The 24,330-nt window shown below is 38.0% G+C and overlaps 1 protein-coding gene across 1 annotated transcript; it reads left to right on the top strand.

Annotated features, from left to right (window-relative positions):
* The first annotated feature begins 1,385 nt into the window (after positions 1-1,385).
* LOC306768903 (ubiquitin carboxyl-terminal hydrolase 46) lies at positions 1,386-7,903 on the top strand. The gene is made up of 12 exons (XM_079257373.1): positions 1,386-1,526; positions 3,072-3,194; positions 3,898-3,994; positions 4,564-4,679; positions 4,765-4,835; positions 5,806-5,931; positions 6,034-6,129; positions 6,217-6,345; positions 6,424-6,552; positions 6,633-6,670; positions 6,789-6,823; positions 7,200-7,903. Exons 2-12 carry the CDS (start codon positions 3,137-3,139, stop codon positions 7,778-7,780), a joined length of 1,476 nt encoding a protein of 491 aa, XP_079113499.1. The 5' UTR covers positions 1,386-1,526; positions 3,072-3,136; the 3' UTR covers positions 7,781-7,903.
* Positions 7,904-24,330: the final 16,427 nt, after the last annotated feature.

A 24,330-nucleotide genomic window follows, 5' to 3' on the forward strand; every position in this document is an offset into this window, starting at 1 on the left:
GTTTCTCAAAATCCTGTTGCATACGAATGAACACAATCTCTGTCCCCAACGGATTTTTATTGATATTTCAGTTAAGAAAAGTTCTTAATTTTAAAAATATTTAAAAATTTCTATCATATCCATATATTAGAGCTACACAATATACCAGTTGAGCATCGCAATGTACATGTGTGCAATAGTCACACTGCAGGTTTTGCAAAGAGGCAAATTAAATCAACATGTTCTCATCAATTTCAGGGGAACCTTACAAACAAGCCTTTGTGGTAAAACACAATTCAGGTTTGAAAATGATAGAAACATGACATTTACCCAGTATCTAGTGCTGTAAAAGATAGTGAGAATAACAGATAGTTATAGATGTTAAATAGATGTCAAATACAGATAAAAATGTTTGTAAGATTCACAAAATGTAGGAAGATCAGTGCAGGATGTTTGACAACAAGATGGCAGGAGTGTTGCAGAACTTAAAGTACTATTCAAGTCACCTGTTGAGAATTTCTTTGTGTTTTCATTTAGTAGGGATGGAAAATATTGCAATTTTGTGCAAATCTAACACATATTTTGGGCTTTATGTTGCCAAAGCACAGACATGAAAAACAGATGTGATATTGAGAGGATCAGTGTTTCAGTGAAAATAAATAACTAAGAAATTATACAAAGGTTGAAGTGTGAGTTTTTATGTATTTGCAAGCATTTGAAAATGTATTTTGACTCTGTTTTGGTAACTTCAGTATAAATTGATGGACGTTTTAGATTACTGACATGCACAGCACCATTTACAAGGGTGCAAAGAGTAAGTGGGTTTAAATACTGTAACATCATAGGTATACATGTTCTGTCTTAGTAGAAAATCCAATCAGTTTGGCAGCCTCCGATCTGAGGTATTGAAGAAACACACTATTGATGCATCATATATGATGATCAATACTGTCAGTACTAATAAAACAGGTTGATCGGGAGTTTCCTGCTGATTCACACTGATAACAATTTACAGTCAATACTTCCTTCAGTTAAGAAATTACTTAGTTTCTTTTCATTTGGTGGATTTCATAAGCAGTATGGGTGTTTTATTTCCAAACTTTGATCAATTTGAGAAACAATAATAAATAAAGACATAAATAGCCATTAAAAAGAACTTTTACAGGGAAATTTTCCAAATTTTTTTTTTTACTTCTTAAGCCATGAAAATTATTTTACAGAAGATACTAAGCATAAAAAGTTAAAAAGCAGAAGAATTTTAATACAATAACAACATAATAAAGCTAAATGTTTTTCCTTACCTTATAGGTCCTGTCTATCTAAATTATGTCTGTACTTTTAAGACTTCCTTTCCCCTCCTCTTTTTACTTAACCGGAAGCTGGACGCAGCCTCACTTCTTATAAACCAGACTTGAAAATAAGTTAAATAAAATGACTTTATAAAAGTTTTGGTATATTTTTAAGCCGATAGTCCTCGTTTGTGTCCGTCATTTCCTCCTTTCTCACGTCGAAAGTGAAAGCGTGCAGAAGCGTCCACAGTCTGCGGAGTGAGTGTGCCCTCGTGACGGTTTTTCACCTCATCCTGTTTCCTTCATATCTTTAAATAGTTGTTTACACTTCACAAGTCCAGACAAGGTACACGTTCCTCACATTTTATAATTGTTTTATTATCGTTTTGCTCGCGATTGTCGCTGTAAAAGAGGTAAAAATGTATTGGAGGCGTGGAGCAATGGAGGATTAGAGGTTGTATTTGTTTGGGCAACACCCCTCCATGGTACAAATCTTCTAAGATGCACCGTAATGTGTGAAGATAGTAAAATTATTCCTGTAGTTTGGACCAAATCTCGTGCAAAAGTCGTGAAAGTGGTTGCATTTGAAAGTACACAATAATATAGGGTGAACAGAAATACAAATACCAAAAAAACCCCAAAACAAAACGAAAAAAACCCCATACTTTTTTATGGAAAGTTTAGAGGTGAGGGAGACTTTTCCTTCTTTATTGTTTTCAACTTGGCCATTTATAAAATCCCGGTAAATGGAAAAAAACGTAAAGGTTTATTTTTGCATAATTTCCAATAGCTTTAATCATCTGATTCGATCTAATGATATGTAACAAAATAAAATGATTGCAGGAATGACATAAGAATATAATCTTACAATGCAAAGTTTATAGATGCCTTTTTATAACCCTTTAAATAAGAAGAAAAAGTCGGAACTTATTATGAAGTAGAACTTGGTATGAGTCTAAAAATTCTGATAATTATTACAAAGTTTATTCTTATACGAGCTCTTAATGTGTAGTTAAAAGGTTGGCCTGCTGCACCTTTGTTTCACATTTATGTCATGTGTTTAGATATAGGGCCAGAATATGAACGAGTATATTTGTTGCTTTTAGTATTTTTATAAGAGACGGAAATTATGGAGTTCATTTCTGTGTGATGGAGAGGGAGGGGTGCCAACTTTGTGTAAGAGACAATAAGGGGTTTGTTGCTTGTCTTGGTTAGTTTTTGTTAATTATCCATGAAATGTTTTCCTCATGTAAAGCACTTAGTGTTGCCTTTGGCAGGAAAAGCGGTTTATAAATAAAGTTGGGTTTGATTTGATGTAAGTGCTAAAATGATCAAATTTGTCCCGTGCAGCTGTTGTCTGAGCTTCTCACATCTGCGCAGGTAATGTTGAAGATGTGAGAGAATTTTCCTGATAAACAATTCCTCCATGGTTCTTACTGTGGCTTTGCCACTTTATAGATTAATTTCCCTGACAAAATAGTTTTACATGACCAAACTAAGTTAAAAAAAATGGTTTTAAATACAGATAAAACCTCTGGTATCATACCATTTTCCCTTAATCATTATTATCAGTACATCATGAAATTAATCAACTGACCAACAAGTAGAAATTAAAAAGATGAATAAATAAACACACATTTCCCATTCTCGTCATTTTGCAACCATTATGATACACAGAATATTCAGTATCACCCAAAACTAAACAAAAAAACGTTGCCTTCTTTTACATTGGCTGTTTTTGCACGTTTTTTCTTATGCTGCGAATAACCTTGCTGTGCATTAACGTCTGCCGTCTCTCTACAGGATGAATCTAAACGTGCGAAGGAAGAATATTTAGATTGAGACCTTTCCATTTGAAGTGCATAAGGATGCGCGACTACCGTGTGAAAAAATTCTTTGAAAAGCTCGAGAACTTGAAAATTTCAGGTAGGTTGTCAGTGATGTGAAAAAGAATTTACACCCTCAAGATTTTGTATCAGTTTTGTTTCTGTATCAAGATAGTGTAAAAAAAAAAAATCATCTGGTCCTCTCGATGTCTTCAGTATTTGTAAGAATTTTAGGTAGATGTGACCTCAGATAAACAACAAAATTAGAGTAAAATAAATGAATTATTCACAATAGAGCATCAGAGTGTGATAAATAAATTACACCCAGCGACTCACATTATCTGGAGACATTTTTAGTAGTAACAACTAAAGGTCATTTATTTATTTTTTGTATGATTTTTGTTTTTAGTAGCTTGTCGCATAATTCTGGAGGAATTTTAGCCTCCTTTAAACACACCTTAATGCTCTAAACTACCAAACTACTTGAACTGCTTTTACATCAGAGCTGACTCTGATGATTTTAACCAACTTAATTCCTCTTCATGCATTGTGTGTTTACACACTGTTTATGCATTTTTTTTTTCTAGATAGCATTGTGTAAAAGTTTAAATTAGTTTTAAGACATAGCAAAGATTGCATGATTTTTTTTTTTTGTAAAATCCTGTCCTGATATGTAACCTCTTAGACGAGGATAAAATGTCTCTCTTTGTGTGACTGTCCAGTAAAATAATGTCATTTAAAGCAGATGGCTGACATATGTATTCAAGATTGTGACTCTTGTCATGTTGCTGTTATTCCTTTAGATCACCATGGCCTGAGCAGCCCTGGTCTGACATGCTATTTGAACAGTGTGCTTCAAGTGCTTTTCATGACGGAAGACTTCCGGGAGGCAGTGAAAAGGTTCAAAACCTTACCTCAGTCCTTTTTTAAATGTTTTCTTTTCTAAATGTTGCAGTATATGAAGATCATTTCCTGGTTTAGTGCTGATGTTTGGCTTATGTTGTGACCTTTTTAAATACCTCAAGCACTGGTTCAAGGCGTCTCACCTCAGATCAGATCAGTTCTAGGAAACAATCAGTGATGTGTTTACTTCTTTAAAAATTAGAGCCGCTTGCGCCGTAGTAGCAGATGAAATCAAACAAATATTGTTTTTCTAAGTACATTTGGTGCCATGTTGCAAGTGCTTTCGGCAGGGGTTAATATATTATTGGCATCATGACACATAAATTCTTTGAATTTGAAGTCGAACATTCATAATTTTGCTGCCTGTACAGACATGCTGCTCATTGAGATGAAACACAAACAGTAACTCAGGGTTAACATGATGTAGAAATAAAAGTCTAGCCGCATTGTTTCATCTCCATTTCCAGCTGTAGTTTATAAATATAGTTTCCAGCAGCAGTTTGTGTGTTTATCCTGCTAGCTGAACTGTGTAAAGAAGAGACACAACTTTCCTCTGCTTCTCGCAGGTGCAGCAGTAAACGCTCATCCACCCTGGACCCACACCTGAGCGAGCTGTTTATTCAGTTAGAGAGACAGGTGGCCAATACAAACAACATCACAGAAAAGCTTGGCATCACAAATGGTAAGATGGGATTTAAGACATTTTGGGCAAGTGGCAAACTTCTGTGTCAACAGGAACAGAAAAAAAAGATTATTTTTCCTCTCAGTGTTACAGCAGCGAGATGCTGCCGAGTACTTTGAGAAGATCCTGTGTTTAACCAGTCCGGAGGCTTCCATGGTAGGATCACACCTAAACTGTTCATATTTATTCAACACTGAAACCATTAGCGATTAGTGTAACTCACCATGTGCTGATGTTTCTTTCATAAATATTTGGAAAATAATATAAAACATTACATTTTACTCCTTTAGTTCATTATATTTGAGCTGATTTTAGCCTATAAGAACCCAGCGTGACATAGATGATACATACAGTTTCTTAAACATTTGGCATCCCTTTATGGTGGCAGATTTGATCAAAATCCTGTCAAACACAATCTCATTTGTCTTCCCCCCTTTAATGGACACCAGGAAGTAGGACGATTATAAACATTTTGACATATCACATGTTAATAAATGGTAAATATGCCTAAAAAATGTTGGTACTTTTTTATTTGACATTTTGTTAAATGGACAAATAAAGACATTGTATTCAAAGAATTGGACTTATCTGATTTTTTTTTTTTTTTTTTTTTGCGGGTTAGCTCCTAATGCGTTAAATCACAGGTGTCAAACTCCAGTCCTTGAGGGCCGGTATCCGGGAAGTTTTTGTTGTTTTGTTTAATCGCAGTGTCCTCCAAGCTTTATCATCACAATGTCTCTTATTAGGTACAACTTAATCCTGTTTAGCCAATTCTCTAATCTTCTGTAAACACAGTTTCATCATTCAAAGACAAATATTTTTAAATTCTACTACAAAACATGTCACATCATGTTATACGATGATGTGGTCCCAAACATTAATGGTGACAGCTCTATGCTTCCTTAAAAAAAAAAAAAAGTGTATTTATTTATTTATTTATTTATTTATTTATTTATTTATTTGGCCTTATATATTTAATGCAGTCTAACCCAATTAGTAGACAGAACAGTTTGCAACTGTGGATGACTTTACAGGAGGAGAGAATTGAGTTTAAAGCCTACAGGAGGAGTGCTTTTGATGGTAAAGTATTTTATATGTTCAGTACTAATTGCACTTTTCTGTTTAGGTATTCAAGGGTGAGCTGAATCATGAGACCACATGCCATGGTTGTAACAACAATACCCATTCCAGAAACTTCTTTTGGGTTCTGCCACTTGCGGCGGAAAATTCACCTCATAAAACCTTTAATGTGGTACAATTTCTTTTCTTTCAAATAGCACAAGGGTTGCTGTACATGTTTAAACTATTCAGATAGAAAGAAGTTCCAAGACAAGCGCATCGTCTTTGTTTACAGCACCGAGGCCTGGAGAGTTTCTTTGAGGTACAAACGGTCTGCGGGGACAATCAGATGTACTGCAACAGCTGCAATAAAAAGCAAAATGCAGACACGGTGAGTCAGGCATTTGGTTTATTTACGTGTTTATTATAAATGGCTCATGCCTCTTATACATTTATTTGCTGCTATTATGTGATGTAGGGATGTGAGATGGTCCAAATTCCAGATGTTCTGACCCTCCTGCTGAAGAGGTTCACCTTTGATTACAAGAAGAACTGCTACGTCAAACTTAAGTGCGAAGCAGACGTGCCTCAAACATTACACGTCCAGGTATTTCTTTAGTCTGCACATTTTAAAAAGTTACTTTTTTAACTTTTAAAAAATTTAATAATGTTTTTTCTCCTTCAGAAATGCATATATGATCTTTATACTGTTGTTCACCACTTTGGTGATCTGTCAGGAGGCCACTATACCGCTGATATCAAATCTTTTGAAACTGGACAGTGGTATTGCTTCAATGACCAAATTGTCAAAAGGGTAAGTGCTTTATGGTCACATAGTTATGTGTTTAATACTATAAAACTTCAAATTTACTGTTACTATTTTCAAACTGTCAGGTCAAACCTCAGTATTTTGAAGAAGACGACTTTTTAAGGTAAAGTGTACTTATAGATGTTTTCTGAGTGTTTGCTGCCACCTAGTGGTGTCTGCTGGGATAACGCACACAGCTTTGACTTGACCTGACATCCAACATTTTGCCTTCCTTGCAACAGGTCTTGCACAGCTTATCTACTCATGTACAAGAAAGGTAAGCTTAAAAGTGTGTAGTTCTCACCTCTTTTAAATGACTAAACTTTGATGTATACATTTAAAAAAGTTTTGTGCATTTTTGTAAGCAAGTTAACTCGTGACATAAAGTTCTTTATTTTGTTCAACATAATGTTGGTATAATGTTGCCTGTCTTTCATTTCAAAAGCAGCTTATGGTCGTTTCTGCAACTTATGTTGCAGAAGTTATATCATAATCCTCATTAAGCTTTATCTTGTATTCTCTAAAGCAGTAATTCTCTCATTTGGGTCCATGTATCCGAGGGTACATGACAGGTTTTTGGCAAGAGAAAAAAAAAAGACTTTAATCTACTGCTGTTTTAGTGTATTAATTACTTTTTCTGTTTGTCTTCACAGTGATTGGACAATCTAAGAAGACTGACAGCAGTGATCTTGAAACTTGCAATGAGGTAGCTTTTGAAAGACGCAGAAGAAGAAATGATGGAGACTTGAATGGTGATGGCAAACCTGTTTGGCGACCTGGGAATATTTTGCCTCCAGCCGTTACTGAAGCAAATGGACCGCACTATGGAACAAAGAACCGCATGAATCGTCATTATACTGGAGGTATGACAGCAACAATGCGTCCTGAATGGATGCTTGAACGACATCATAATGACAAACTCAGAAGAGAGGCACGTGCTAATGGTGCGCTTTACCCTCATGTAAAGCCACATCATGCTCGCTCTTTAACCCCATCCCCGCCAAAACGCTCACGCAGTGTGTGCAGAGCAACTGAGTCCAGTAATGGCAACTGTTCTGTACATCGGCGCAAATCAAGCAGCTTAAATAGAAACGAGCAAACAGAACAAAGAGAAATCAGCTGCAAGCAGAAGGCTTCACAAACTCCAACCAAAGGAAAAAGTGAGGGACTTATGGAGAAGAAAAACGGTAAAAAGTGTGATAACATGAATGAAAGGAAGCCGTGGAAGTGTTGAAATGGTCTGGATGACATCTGGACTTTGAAGTTAAAAAAAAACCCCCAAAACATTTAAATTCACTAAAACACTTTGTGTGTGTGACTGATGAACGGTTTTGTGTTCACCTTTGTTAGTAGTGGGTTATGCAACATATTGGTTCATCCTGACAATTTCTGGCACAAATCCTTGAAGAGGATTCAAACAAATTAATGTCAAATTCTAACATCATTGTTAATTGTTTGTTTTTTTTTGTTTTGTTTTGTTGTATTGCATTGATCCCTGCAACAATAACAGACCTTTGAATATGGGGGCTTGAAATGAACAAAAATCCCTGCACTCGGTTTTACACTGTGATTAGCTGATTTATATTTATATATAGTTTTTTACTGATATGCTAATCTTTAGTTTAGCTCAGTTGGTTCTGTGGAACCTCGTTTTTATTTTTAAACATTGATATTAGTTTTCTTTTTTGAAACTCTGGAGTTCTTTCTTTTTTTTGTGAGAAAAAAAATCTTAAAGTAAAGTTTTTAAACAAGCCACATTTTTGTGGAGTGTGTGTGTGTGTGTGTGTGTGTGTGTGTGCACGCTAATCAATGGCTTGATGCCATTGGTCAGCATCAAGCCAGATGTTTTTAAGTCATGATGAGTGATATTTAAAACAAAAGCAAACAAAACTGGTGTGTGTCACAGTTTATTTCAAGTCTTCATTTCCTTGCTTTACTTTTATACAAATCTGAATGTTATAAATGAAACAGAACATGAAAATGAGTGGTCTGAGTGTAAAAAATCTAACATAAAATCCACTGTCTTCTTTTTTTTTTAGGTGGGGGGGGGGGGGGGGGGGGGGGGTGTTACAACACTGCAAGTGCCGTTTTATAATCAATAAAATCATATGCTGCATCAGCACTGGAGTTTCTCTCCAACAGAACAAAAACCAGACCACAATAAAAAAAAAAAAAAGGTAAATGCATCAATAAGACATATTTTCTGACAACGGTTTCTAAATTTAAATTAAGTTTTTTTAAAAAAAATTATTTCTATTCAGAATGTATTTTCAAGGAGCAGTTTCCTCTGTTTTCAATTAAGTCCGTTATTTGCTTTTCTGTTATCAGAATATAAATCAACATTTCAACATAAGAAAAGAAGATGTAAAACAATCTCACATATGGTATATTTTAAACAGAAAACGGGGTCTGAAGTGTTTAATTTCACAGTAATAGCTCTGTTTTACTGACAAACTTCATAAGAACAAACAGGAATTAGACATTTGGTAAATTACACATCAGTTACATCCCTGATAAGATTTACAATTTACCCCAAAGAGTTAATTAACTGAGTAAAGAAGGTCATTTGAAAGTAAAAATGTTTTGAACAGTATAATTTGTTCAGTTTCTTTGTTTCAATCAGGATGTAAATGTGAAAACAGTTTAGATATTAATTCAATTTCTTTTAAGACTGTCTTCAAATATTCCATTATTACTGAGTTTTAGCTTTTTTGTTACGCTTTATCTTCATTGCACAACTCCAACATCCAGTAGTTTTTTCCATTTCTTCATCTTCACTCTCAACTTGCTGAGCGAAGTACACCTCAGCTGCACCCTTCCTCTGCTCTACGTCCTGTTTTGATTTATCAGACTTTTTTTTGGATTTGAATATCTTTAGCTTTCGAAATCTTCCTCTTTTGGGTTTAGTATCATTGCCATTATTTTTGGTCTTAGTTTTGTTCCCCTTCCTAAATCTTTTTCCTTTTGGTTCACTACTCTTGCCAAGCTCTGCATCACTACCGACTCCCTGTTTCTGTGTTCCCATTTTTCCTGGTTCTGCTTGTTTAGGAGAAGGTTCCACTGGGGTTCGATTATGGTCATCCTGCTCTTTATGTCCCTGGTATTTGGATGGGTTGTACACAGTGATATCTTTTTGTGATTCAAATTCATCCTCTGTCAACTTTTCCGAGCGTTTATCATCTCTTGCTTTTCTAACAGCTTCGGTCTTTGCTTTTGGGTCTATAGACGTATCACCATGTCCCCCTTCCTTTTGTCTAGTCTGGGAGCCATCACGATCTGTTTTTACCTTCATTTCTCCCTTCTTTTCAGCACTCGTCTCGCCTATTTTCCTTTCAGCTTTTCCACTCATGCCCTCCTTATCACCTCCTATCTTTCTCCCCTCATTTTGCTTCTGTTGACTCACATAGGGATCATCACGTGAGCTACATCCTTCTCTATGATCATCCAGGGATTTGTTTGGTTTGTTCGGCTTGACATGAACTCCATCTCTCAGTGGATACGTATTTACTTCTGTCATTCGTTCTTTGTCTCCATGGACAACAATCTTCCCGTCTCTCTGCTGCTCATGTTTATGAGGTGAGTCCTGTTGAGGACTAATACTCCTTTCATCCTTTGCACGTTGAAAAGAAGCCTGTTTGTCAAACTGCTGATCAGTTCTTGATGTTGGTGTGTCAGCTTCAGTATGTTTTATTTTTGGATCGTTCTCTTCATGTTCCTTATTTTTCCTCTTCATTGGAATGGTCACCTGATCTTTTCTCTCTTCTGTTTTGTGATTAGCTTCTGCTTTTTGCCCCATGTCCCCCTTCTCCTCCTCCTCCTCATCATGCCCTCGTTTTCTGGCATGAGAGGGTTTCTCATATGACCCCTTACTTTTTACACCATCTTCACCACCATCTCTCCTGTTAACATCTGGACTCTGTCCCACGTTCATATTTGTGTTGAATGAGAGACTTCTATTGTTGGACGGTTCTTCAATGTCTTGGATCCCAGTATCTGCATCATCAATAAGAAATCAAACAAAAAAAAACAACAAGAAAACATTTGAGTGAAAATACCTAGAGTCAGATGATGTTGTTCACACCACACATCAACAAGGGCAATAAAATGTTTCTTTCTTACCTTTCTTTCTGTAAAACAGGAGATAAGCTGTCCTGGTTCTAATAGGGAGAGAAAAAGTCAGGTTATTTTTTTATACTTAGCAAAATCCACGAGAGAATAGTAGAAGAGAGAATTTACCTGTTTGTTTTCTGTGTTTGGAAAGGCTGATTATTGAGCTGTGCCAAAAGGAAATATCATACATAATATTATTTCTATGGAAACACACAAAATCATTGACTGTTTTTAAAAAAGAAAATCGATCAGGAGCGAAACGTACTGTATAAAAGACTGTATATTCTTACCAGTGTGACACTAGAGTCATTGAAGCAGTACCATCTGCCTCCATCATCCCTGATTGTTGCTGTATAATGTCCACTCTGCAAATTTCCAAAGTGCTCCACAAACGCATACAGCTCGTACATCTGATTCTGATCGCCACGGATAAAAATAATACACATTAAACTCATGATGGGGATTATTAAAATGTGAAATAAAACTCAAACTGTACCTCTGGTATCCTCAGAGTGGAGGGAACATCCACAAAACAAGTGTTTTTGACAAATGCCATCTGTTGGTAGCTGAACTCAAACCTCTTCAGCAGCAACATCAGGACCTCTGGATGATGTGTTATCTCACATTTCTAAGTAAAACACAACAGTCCTGAGTACATAGCATGTTGTCATCCTGCTGCCAGGATACATGAAATAGAAAATATTTCTTTACTCACAGCTGTAGCATCACATTTGGCGTCACAGAAGTCACAGTACATCTGGTTTTCCCCATTGAAAGATGACTCCCTGAAGAACTCTTGAATGCCATCCTCCTGAAAAGGTACCCCTTGTCACTTGCATTGATCATCACCCAAAACTTAGTATTGAACTGATCATCTCCCCCCGTGCTACTTACCACACTATAGCTTTTACCGGAGGTCTTCACTAACGCAAGAGGAAGATCCCAAAAGGCTGCATCTTCACCAGTTTCTGTGTCACATTCAGAACAACGAGTTTTGTGTGACAACATCCCTTGAAAGATCTGAAAATGCAAACACAAAACATCTGTAAACAAACGTTATCTTTATTCATTCTTTGTCAAATTTCAGAGATCACCCTCCACATGGATTAAAGTCAGATCTTTACCTGTGCCGCCTCATCGCTGGTGAGTGTCAAAATCTTCTCAAAGTGCTCAGCAGCATCGCGCTGTTCCCACACTGGAGGAAATACGGAAAGCAGTAACACACTGACCAAAATGATGCAAAGCAGTTCCTCACTTCTTGTTTGTTTATCCAATATTCTCAATCTGTTGTTCTATTTTGACTTTACACTTTTGTAAAGATTGTTGTGGCTCACAACCAAACTTCGAATCCCAAGTAATTAAGCCTATTTGTATCCAAAGCAAATATGATCTTTCAAAAAATAGACCTGGTCCTTGAACACACAGCTATTCAGAAGCTCCACATTATTTACTGTTTAGTTGTACTGTACCTCTGTATATGCCCAGCTTCTTTGTAACTTCTACTGTTTGTGCAGTTTCTGTCTTTAAGTGATTGAACAAGGATGCAAGTTGAACATCAATATGATTTCCATCAGCATTCCCACTGAAATATTTGGAAATATTTGTCAGAGACACAAAGGCTGCATGAAATACCCGGTTAAGACGTGTGATTTAAGTTTTATCTGGTCACAAACCTTCGCACAGCTTCTCTGAAGTCTTTGGTCATAAAAAGCACCTGCAGCACACTGTTCAAATAACATGTTGCTCCTTGGTTCATCAAGCCATGGTACTTATTATCTAAAACGGATTTTTAGTAAGATAGCATTAATAACTCATAACTAGATAGAAAAACAGCTCTTAACAGCACAGGTTTCTTACCTTCATACGATCTCGGATAGTAACGACTCATGTTTGATCACTGTGTTGGTCCAGCTCTTCTTCACGACTTATTTCCACAGATGCATTGACTAATAATATGAAATAAAAGTATGAAATGAAAAAAAAAAAAAAATCAATATTCAAGGTCTATTAGTTGTAATACTCGGTTACTAGTTGTAACAGACGAGTCTCATCAGACTCCCTGAGTAAATGAAATGAGCGCTTTCTGTTTCATAGTCACGGGAATGATGCATTCAATGAGTGTCAGAAATATCAGCTTCAAAACAGGATGACTACAAAAAAAATAAAAAATAAAATAAAAATTCACAGCATGAAACTGCAACAAACCTGCAAATGATCATTTTAAACAATGAAAATAGAATAATTATATGTTTAATTGATCTTAATGTTTCCTGCTGTGATTGTTTTTAATTGTTTTAATGTTGTGCCACATCCTCTGCACTGTTTTTTGTGTAGTGTTTTTCATTAGGTGATCACTTTGTGCCGTAAAAGAACACATTCATTTATCACAGATTAAGTAATTTCTTATGTTATCGGACTTTAATGTTTCAAAGATCTTAAAGTCCAGATATGGTTTGTTTTTAAAGACTCTGCTGAATTCATGTGTTTGTTTTGCCCTTTCTCCAAGTTGCTCTTAGAAAATGGGCTCAAATCTGATAAATGTTGGCATTAAAAGAGTTTAGTAATCTGAAAATGTGTAAAATGAAGACACTGGAGTTTCACTTCAGTCACATGACTTCTTGTAACTACACTGAGAAGAAAAATGAAAGTTAGAGAAGACAATTGACCTAACTCCAGATGAACAAGTTGGACTGTGTCCCTCCACAAGGCTGATTTATAGCCTGGTGTTTACTGGGTTTGTCATCAGTACATTTAATCAGATAAGATGATCTAGTTTGGTACTTTCCACCTTGTCGGAGCACTACAGTTTCTATTTCAAGTTTAGCATTGTCTTAGTGAGCTGACTCATCCATTTCAGGTTATTTCCTTTCCTCCATGTCACTGCATGAAACCTCCTGAGGAATATTTTAATAGCTGGCAGTACTTTGTAATATACTGCAGATATTCATTAAAATCATGAATCCTTAACTTTCTTTCAGCTTTTTTACAGCAAGCTTTTAATTTCATTTTTGCCAATTTCCTGTATGAAATTACAAATTGATCAGTTTTTATATGTTTTATCTAATTTGATTTATTCAGCTGTAAAATAATAAATAGTCAAGTCCATTTGAAAGAAATGCTCAATATATAGCTATAGCAAGACTTTAACTGGGAATTGCATAAAATCTGTCCTCATTTCAGGAACCAGTGGAAATGTAACTGCCCTGCTTCAATGTGGGTTGGGTGCATTGATATCTGACTGGTTGAGTACTTTGAACTGAAAATAGATGCTTTTGCTGGCACAGAATATGATTTTTACTTTAAACAAAAAGACAAACATCCCGTCTTTGTCTTCAACACAAATCCTCAGAAGTGGTTGGGAAAAGTGAGAGTATGTTAACAGCGTATCATAGAACACGAAACAATATCAGAGGATTTATTTTGCAAAATCATCTTACATAAATATTATAGTATTTTTTTTAAATGAAGTCATGTAATGAGGAATGATAAGACACAGACCTAAATATGATGTGAGATTCATGGAATGATTTTTCCTTAATGAATGGATGCCATTTTTATTAAAAAAAGAATAATTCATGCAAATCATAAGCAGAATACATTCAATCTTAACAACAGATACATCTGAAGTGAGTCAGAACTACCTCACTTTAATTAGCAACAAAAGATGAATAAAGTCACATTTAATAAGAGATGAAAGCATTTAAACAACATGGATATAACTTACTAAATCCTTACTAAAGATGACCAAACCAAACATACTGCATGTTGTTGGTATATATGGAACTGCACGTGTTTGTAGCAGATTATATTTCAGATTTACTGGCACTTTATTACACAGAAAACACAAGACAGTCACATTTATAGGATGTATTTTCTTTAAGGGAATGTGATGTCGCTTAACAGCAAGACAAGAAAATAAACGGCAGGACTTCATGTCCTCTGCCATATGGGCAGAGCGGTCTGTCTGGGTGCAACGCCACTAGAGCACGGTTTAAAATGACTGCTTGTTTTCAGGCATTCCTTTGTGATCTTCAGGCAAACAAAACAGAACTCCACTTTGCATCGAGGACATAAGATGTTTTTGCATTTTTTTGAGCTGTGCTCCAGCAGATAGCCACAGGTGGGACAAGCCCGAATGGAGGGGCATCCTGTTACACCTGTCACAGACTCAAAGATGATTTCTGAACATGTTCTCAGTGTTTTTAGGGGCTCGCTGTAGCAGCCTTCATTTTCACAGCGATCCGTCCGGGAGTGATCACCTTTCCATTCCCTCAGACACTGCCAGCAGAATTCATAGACCTGTCCTTTCCTCGCTGTGCAAATGTGGCATCGGACACTCAGCTTGGATTCAATCTTCCTCGTCACGGTGTGTTTGCACTCAGGACACTGTGACGTTACAGACAGAGAATAAAGAGATGGATTTGTTATCAGTTTCTCATTATATAACAGAGCAAAAAATTAAATAAGACTCTTTAAAGTACTGCAGGTCAATATATTTGATACTCACTGCTTTGGAGTCAAAGTAAACCTTGACAGCATTGAGAGCCATGTTTCTTTCAAAGTACTCCCTTTCTTCAGGGGTCAGAAGAGCCATTTTACGAACCTCCACATACGGCCACTCTGCATTACAACCAAACTGGCCGCACACAAATTTGCTTTCACCCTTGATTGAAATCAGGACAAAAAATAGTTAATCAGACTCAGTTTATAAATTTAAATCCACAAAAATCCTCATGACTCTGATCAATAACTTTTTCTAAAACTGGTATTAAGCAACATGTTAACATCAAGATCAGCTTTAAGAAAAAAATGCATCTTTAATACATGGGGAAAACGGACTATTAGGAATAAAAGATGTTGTATACTGTTGTGTCTGGCATGCAGACTTTGACCCTTTCATGCATAGTATCCACAACATTGGACGTGCGTGAGTCTGAATGGTTTTTATCAAATTAGTCACTTCAGTGGACATTAGTGAGTTACACTACTGCTCACTGAAGAATCAATAAATATATGACTGAATTTAATATGTACAAATAAACTGTGATGACCTAGTTTGCTTCAGTGACAAACAGGAAAAAAATTATACAGTTGTGTTTTAAAGATACAAATATATTACATAAATATGGCTGAATATTATTTAATAAATTTTTTTTTTTTTATAGTAGCAATAAATTAAAAACTAAAAAGTCAAATAAGTGTAAAAATAAAATAATGGATTACTATTTTTGTGTTTAGAATTAAAGTACTTTCTGTATAAATGAACAGGAATAATCCTCACCATCATCTACACTGGAGTTATTTAAGCATCAAATGTATTTTATTGTTGTACTTTGATGTTTTGTTGAAAAACCTAAACTTTTATACTAATGACTGTTTCTGTGAAGTGTTTGACAGGATCTTGATCTGACTGACTTGTAAAAAAGACTTACTGTACACATCTATCCTGGTCCAAATCAGAAACAGCTGCAAAACTGTCAATGAGGAACATTTATATGAAATATAGATGGGGGAACTGTTTAACTTTACCAGTGTTTTATCTGGTTGTAGTATGTGATGGCAGCTTTTTATGTTGGTTTGTTGAACATGGGTACCTGAGGTGTTTTTTATTTGGTTTTTTTTTTTTTAACCCTCGTAGACAGTCTCTTATTCGTCTAAACTGAGTTCATTTTTACATTTTTAATGTTGCATAAATAACATCAAGTAAAGTTGCTGTTGACCACTTTGTGTTTTTATTTTTGTAGCAAATACTGGTATTGGTTTATTATATGTACTATGGTAAACATGACAAAATGATACAGTCATGTTGTTTATTGGGAGCCCATCCCAGCTATTAGGGAAGATTATTTATGTTAGATTGGAGTAAAATATGGGTTTGCTAATCTGTCCATTTTGTTTTATACAGTGTCCTATCTTATTTGGAATTAGGGTTGTAGTTTTTGTTTGGATCCATTATGTTAGGAGTTTTCTGCAAGTTTGATGTTTAATATAAAGCTATATCCTGAAAAATGATCAGACTCAAAAGTTTTTCAGCACAAATGTTTGTACACTTGAGAACATTTTTAACTATAAAGTATGTAAAGTTGTAGTGCTGAATATTTAAACATTGAAGTCAACAGTAAATCACGCATAAACGTGGGAGTATTTTATATGAAAAAAAACAAAACGTTGTTTTAGATACTAAAATGAAAAAATAACTCACATTTTTCAACAGCTGACGGCACCAGTTGGTGAGAGATTGTGGAGTAACAGCATGGCCACAGGACATCAGGGCTCTGGGAGAGCTAAAACATTCATATAGAACTAAAAAAGGAAACAAAATGCCACTGACATATTAGTTCCTATTAAATGTACGACGAATATTCGCCTCTCTGTGATTAAAAATATTACAAACTCATTTAACTCATATTTACGGAAGAGTAGAGCTGTCATCCTAATAAAAAAAAAAAGTTAGGCCTTATCACGTTATAACGTGATAGTTTTATTGCAAAAAGCGTGAAACGTATCACGTTTTTCCAATAAAACTTGAAACTATCACGTTTTATTGTAAAACGTGATAGTTTATTGTAAAAACGTGAAACTATCACGTTATAACGAAATAGGGCGCCACACATTTTTCTCATCAGGATGACAGCTCTACGCTTCCGTACGTACTTAATAGCACGTTTGAAAAATAAAGAAAAAAGAAAAAGACTAATACTCGGTTACTTACAGTCCAGTTCATCTTCTCTGTCCACAAACGTCAGTGTGGAGTCGCGCGGGTCGTAACATTTCTCTTTAGGAGAGCTCATGTTGTCTATTTTCTCCAGTTGTCCCAGCAAAGCAACACAGATTGCAGTAATAAACGAGTTGACTTGCAGTTCATGCTTTCGGTTCCGTTTCCGAAGACTTTCCACTTTAGGTCACGTGATTTGTCAACTAGCGCATCCCAAAGCAAACTGGTCTGACATGAAACTGAGATTCACCAACAGGACAAAAAGATTATCTGGTATTATCCAACATGACTTTAGACTGGATTTCTCAGAGCATAAAAAAAATCAGGGCTTTTTAGTGAAAAAAAAAACTTTCTTAAAGCTGTAGCCTACTTAAAAGCTATTAAGTGTATCACCCACACTTTAATACTGAACCTTTGGTGCTAGTCTCAGAGAGAGGCTATAAAAGTAATTTTAGATGACGTCACTTCGAAGTCTATTGAATTGACCAATCTGCATTGAACACATATCTAAGAAGATGGGAAAAAAATCTGACAAGTGTATTGTTAAATGGACAATGGGAGTGAATATTTTAAGAATGAAAAATGATACACCACTGATCAACTAAACTTACAGTTACCTATCAGGGTTGCAGAATTCTTAAATCTTAAGGCCCCGAAGCTACTATCCAAAATATACAGATTACTATTGAAGCTAGAAGATTCCATCTCTCTCCCAACTTCTAAATGGGAAGCAGACTTATCCAGTAACTTCAATCAAAATGAATGGTCACAAATCTGCTCAAACACATTCAAAATGACTAAGAATTCAAACATGCAATTAATACAATTCAAAATTCTACACAGAACTCATTATACAGGACACAGGATGTTCAAGATGGGTCTGTTACACTCACATATCTGTTCACACTGTACTGACAACATGATTGACAGCTACTACCATGCTTTATGGTCTTGTCCACCTGTCCAGAGATTCTGGCTCCAGGTATGTAAAGATCTGTCAGACTGGTTTAAATGTAATATCCCTGCAAACCCCAAATTGTGCCTATTGAGTCACTTAGGTGAAAATAACATAGGGTTTAATTTAGCAAAACCAATCCTCAGCAGCCTGTGCATTGCAAAGAAAACTATCCTTGTGAACTGGAAAAGCAAACAGAATCTGTGTATCCAGCAGTTTAGAAATCTGTTATTAGATTACATCAGCATGGAAATGATGTCTGCCTCCTCAAAGGATCAGTCAGTTGAATTTCACTCTCTCTGGTCTCCTGTGATCAGCTCCATCACTTAGTGTAGGGGGGAGAGTGTGACCTCATCCCGCTCGGGGCTGGGGAGTGGCTGGGTGGCTCAGGTGGCTATGGGTCTGGGGTGGACCCCTGGACGGGGATCTTGGCTGCTTCATTACTGGGGGGGCTAGGTTTCCAGACCTGGCGGGAGGCCTTGGGTTGATCAATGGTTGGAGTTGCCCCTGCTTCTTGGGGATGGGGGGTCGGCCCTGCCGTGGGGGGGTTGGGCTGACCTGGACCTGCCGCTGCAGTGGGGGCGGGTCCATGCCCTGGTGCCCGGCAGAGGGACCCGGGCCCAAAATAGTTGAGGATGGGGGGTGCCTGTGTATATATGGGGTGTGTATGGAGGAGTGTAGTGGTACATGAATGTATGGGGGGTAGGGGTGCGTGTATGTGGGAGTGTGTTGAGGCATGTATGTGTGGGGGTGTAGGGGTGGGGGTTTAGGGGAGTGTGAAAGTACATGAGTGTGTGGGGTGTAGGTGGGGTACGTATGAGGGAGCGCGGTGGTGTATATGTGGGGTGTGTATAGAGGATTGTAGTGGTACATGAAGGTATAGGGGGTGGGGGGTGTGTGTATGCAGGAGTGTGTGAGGGGTGTTGGGGTGGAGGTCTAGGGGACTGTGATAGTACATGAGTGTGTGGGGGGTAGGGTTGTGTGTAAGGGGGAGGTTGTTAGGGCATGTAGGTGTGGGGGTGGAGGTTTTGGGGAGTGTGATAGTACATGATTGTGTGGGGGGTTGGGGTTGTGGATGAGGGAGTGGGTGGTGTGTGTGTGTGTGTGTGTGTGGGAAGGGGTAAGGGCTTGTGTGTGGATAATCTGGTGTTAAATGCATGGGAGATAGGGGTGTGTATATAGAGGAGTATTGAGATGCATGTGTATGGGGGGTAGTGGCCCATGTGTAGGGGGGAGTGGGGGGGTGCATGTGTATGTAGGTGTATAGGGGGGTGAAGGGTCATGATTATGAAGGGGGTAGGACTTCAGTGAGAGAAGTGGGGAGTTGTGGTGGTTTGTTCTAGGGTAGGTAGAATGAGAAGGGGTGTTTTGTGATGGGCAGGGAGGTGAGTGGGATGTAGGGTTTTGGAGGTGGACTAATCTTTTGGCCGTGTATCTGTTAGAATGGGTGTGTATGTGTATAGATGTATGTGTGGGTCTGTAGGTGTGTGTGTGTGTGTAGATGTGTGTGTATACCAGGCTGATGGTGAGGGGGTGTGAATGTGTTGGTGTGTAAAGGAGGAGGGAATGCAACGTGTCTCTGGGTGGGGGCGTCTCCTAGGGGTGTGGGGGCGGTGGGCCCTTGGTCTGTCTCTCCTTCTGCTGCCCTCCTCTTCCTTGCCGCCCCCCCCACTTTTGCATGTGGTTTGTTGGTGCCTTCTGGGGCCGGTGGCGGCTCCTTTGTTGGTGTTGCTGAGGGCCCTGGTTGTTGGGGCAGCTGCCCTTGGCCTGTCCTGGCCTTCGGGGGCCCCGGGAATGGGGGACGTGCCTCGTGCCGCAGGTGGCTCATCTTCTTGAGGGAGGCGCGCTTCCCTCGGGACCTAAATCCCCGGACCCCCCTCCTTCCCTTCTTCCACCACACACAGGCAGGGCGTTGGGAGGTGGACACGTTGATCTGGATGGTGAGAGAGGCCATCAAGGTGGTCTCGATCACTACACCCAGCATCGGTTCACCTCCCAGTTTTAATTACACTTAGTCAACATAACACAAAAAACACACACTGACAACACATGGACATATTTTGGGGGGCGGGCCATGCAGTGTGCGGTGGGCGGGGCTGCTTTGGTGGTCCCGCTCCCAACATGATGTGGTTACTTCTTCCCAATTTTAATTGCAAACAACACACACTTCACAATCATTCATAAGCTGGGAGGGAGGGGGTGACAATGGGGTCCTGCCACGCCCCTATTTCCGGGGCTGTGCCGGAGGAGTTTGGGCGGGGGAGTGGTGCTGTTCAGGGGGCCTGGGTCTGGGCTGGCCTGGCAGGGGTGGGACTGCTGCTGGCCCTGGGTGGTCCTGGATCGGCTGCATGTGTGGAGTGGTGGGGGGGCATTGACAGGGGTGGGGGGTAGTTGTGGGGCCCTGATCGGGGCCCTCCTATCCCCTGCTCCCCCGGGGGTATCTCACAGGGGACACGTTGGGAAAGAAAGGTGAGGGCGTGCATGAGCCAATGGATGAAGTGGTGAATGAATGTTAGGGTAGGGGGGGGGGGGATCAGGGTGAAAGAATTTAGGAAAGTGGGTGGCCGCTGGGATAGGAGGAAGGGGGGGGTGTATGCAGATGGGTGGGGGTGTGTATGTGGGGTTATGTTGGTGGTACGGGGAAGTGATGGGGTGGGTGTACAATGAGGACTGTGAATGTGGATAGAGGGGTGTAGGGAGGTATGTGTGTGTGTAGAGTGGGGTATGCATGTATGGAAGAATGGGTGATTATAGAGGGAGCAGGGATGTGTGTGTGAGGGGGTGTGTGTGTATAAAGAAAGGGGGGTAGGAGAGTGTGAGTTTGAGCGTGTGTAAGAGAATGGGTGGATAAGGTGTGTTTAAGGAGGAAGTGTGGATGCGTGTGGGTGTGGGTAGGGGTAGGTGGGTGGGTGCATGTGTGTATGTGTGTGTGTGTACATATGTACATATGTACATATATGTGTATATACATATTTTATGTGTGTATACATGTGTGTGTATATGTATGTGTATGTATGCGTGTGTATGTGTGTGTATATGTATGTGTATGTATGTATGTGTGTATATGTATACATCTGTAGGTTGTTTTCTTTCTTTTTATTTTTGGGTTATTTTTTAGTTTTTTTTTCTCTCCCTTTTCTCTCCCTTTATCTCTTTCACTTTTCTTATGAGGTGTTTTTTCTCCTTTCTCTTTCTGTCTTTCGTCTGTCTTCTCTGGTCCAGCAGTACAAACTCTACAATTCAAACAACAATACAAAATAAATATAGAAATAAAATAAAAATTCAGAAAGTCAAGGGGATCATTATATCTATAAAGCTTCCCTTGGCAGAGAAAATTTGCTCAGCAGAACACAGCATCCAGACCATCATTCTGCTTGCCTAAATGCTGGACAAGACAAAAAAAAAAAAAAAAAAAAAAAAAAAAAGAATGAAAAATGATGCAAAATATAAGCATTGATAATGAATCAAAGGTAAATTTCTCCTAACTCCTTAAACATAATAATAATAATAATATTAATAATAGTACAATATTTGCATATAGTTAATAGTGTACAGAAGCAAAGGTGTCATCCTAATAAAAGCAAAATTTGGAATTTATCATGTTATAACCTGATATTATTGTAAAAACAGGAATCTTATACTGTTTTGATGTGAAAATATGGAATATAAACCCCATTCGTCTTTGAACGAGAAAGCCCAGGCATACTTGCTGTAGGATTTACCAAACACAATCAAGTTGTACTTAGAAGAGATTGTGATGGTGAAGCTTGGACATTGTGATAAACCAGTCAGGACTATCTTGGTGTTTACAACTTAATTTACCCAGTCCCAGCAGTTCGTACAGTCTATAACGTTTTAATTTTACTTTTCAGAAGACACACAGGTCATAGGTCATAGTTGTAATCACTGGGGCAAAAGCTACACACACACACACACACACACACACACACACACACACACACACACACACGAGCACCATCTCACTGCGAGCAGGCATGGAATGTGTGTTGCTCATGTGTGTCCCACAATGCTGTGGGTACAAAAATAAATCAGAAAAATTCATTCATTACCCCTACCGCTTGGTCCAATGAAGGGTCGTGGGGAAGCTGGAGCCAATCTCAGCAGTCTTTGGGCGAAAGGCAGGGTACACCCTGGACAGCTCACCGGTCCATCGCAGGGCCACACAGAGACAAACCACCACTCACACTTAGGAGCAACCAATTATCCTAACATTAATGTTTTTGGACGGTGGGAGGAAGACAGAGAACCTACGCATACACTGAGAGAACATGCAATCTCCACACAGAAAGGCCACTGTTCAAATCTCCCCCCAGCTGAGGATCGAACTAGCAACCTTCTTGCTGAGGGGCCACAGCGCTAACCACTATGTCACCATGACAAAAAAAAACCCAGACTGTTTCTGCTTGATGATACTCATTTTATGAGTTAATACATCATGATAAAATTTATTTATATTTAACATTTTAGGGTTGCAAAAGTTATGTTTCATGCTCTTATATTCAAATTTATCATGATGATAACGTGATATAGTTCACATTTCTACAATAAAAACTACCACGATACAACGTGACTTCTTTCACGTTTTAACAATAAACTATCATGTTAAAACGTGATAGGGTCCCGATTTCTTTTTAAAATCTGCGTGACAGCTTTAGCTTACTGGGGAGATGACTTCCCCTATTAAATCCAGAACATAGAATTTACTAGAAAACAATATTGAATGATCACCTATTTGTCATCAAATAAAATTTAAAAACTTGCTTCTGAAAAGCATATACAGATCTATTCATATCCCTTCAATTAAAGAAGGAAAAACAAATAAAAAACAAGACAAAAACAACAATAACAACAACAACAACAACAAAATCTAGGTGCCTGTGAAATCAGCTGAAATTGCCAGAAGTAATAAGAAATAAGTTTTAAAGAAATAAAAGTTTTAAAATCATGACATTATTTTCTAATTTCTTTAAAAATGCGAACAAATATGATAAAGTACAATAAATGTTACAGCAGTCATGAACTAATATTTTGTTGAACAATTCTTTGATGTTTCCACTTCAATCAGGTGTTTTCTGTTCATCTCAGTCAGACTTCTGCACCTGTTGACAGGTATTTTGTCCTGCTATTCATTAGAAAAGTGCTCTAATTTGTCCAGGACTGATTTGTTTGTTTTGTTTTTCTTCAACTCCATTAAATAAAAAACAGTATCTTATATCACTTAATTATAATCTAAGAAATTTTTAGCTATTGTTTCTTTTTTTTTTTAGTCTCCAGTTATTTGAGTGACTGATGTAAATTCAGCTTTTTCTTTAATGAAAGGGCACAAATAAACTTGAGGACAGCTGTATCTGGCTTTAGTGCCATGGCACTGAGGCCAGATACAGAGACCTCTGGAGGTCTCTGAAATATGTGGAGCAGTAGTAGGCTCATTCTTATACTTGTGCACGTTGATAAAACAGCTATAGGCCATTCTACCAACTTTGAGAGTCCACAAGTTCCACAAAATCTCAGCACTTAGGATTTAGAACTAAAATGGCCCTCTAAAACATTTGATAAATACGTCCCCTGGTTCTGTAACAGAGGCAATTGACCATAAGTTAATCAGATCACAATTACAGTCATACCAAATTAGTGAACCCCCTCCAAAACATCATGAACGTGGAGCATTTTGCTGTCAGAGTTGGAGATGGTAGGAGCACTTGCTCCTCTCCACATTTAAAGTAAGAGTCTGTGAAAGGAAAAGCATTACTAGTCTGTAAAAGCAGTAACCTAAGTGTTTTTTTGTTTATGCTTTAGATTCCTTTTCACTTTAAGTCATTTGATTTTCCATCTGCCTAACAACTTACTGGTTCTGTCGATACTCATGAAGATTGCAACACAGATACCTGCGTTTCTAGCAGGAACTTACAGTTGTACAGTCAACTCTTCATATTTTCACACAAGACTGAACCTTTAAACGTTGTCAACACATTGACGTACATCT

Source organism: Telmatherina bonti, assembly GCF_933228915.1.
Source record: "Telmatherina bonti genome assembly, chromosome: 18".
NCBI lineage: Eukaryota > Metazoa > Chordata > Actinopteri > Atheriniformes > Telmatherinidae > Telmatherina > Telmatherina bonti.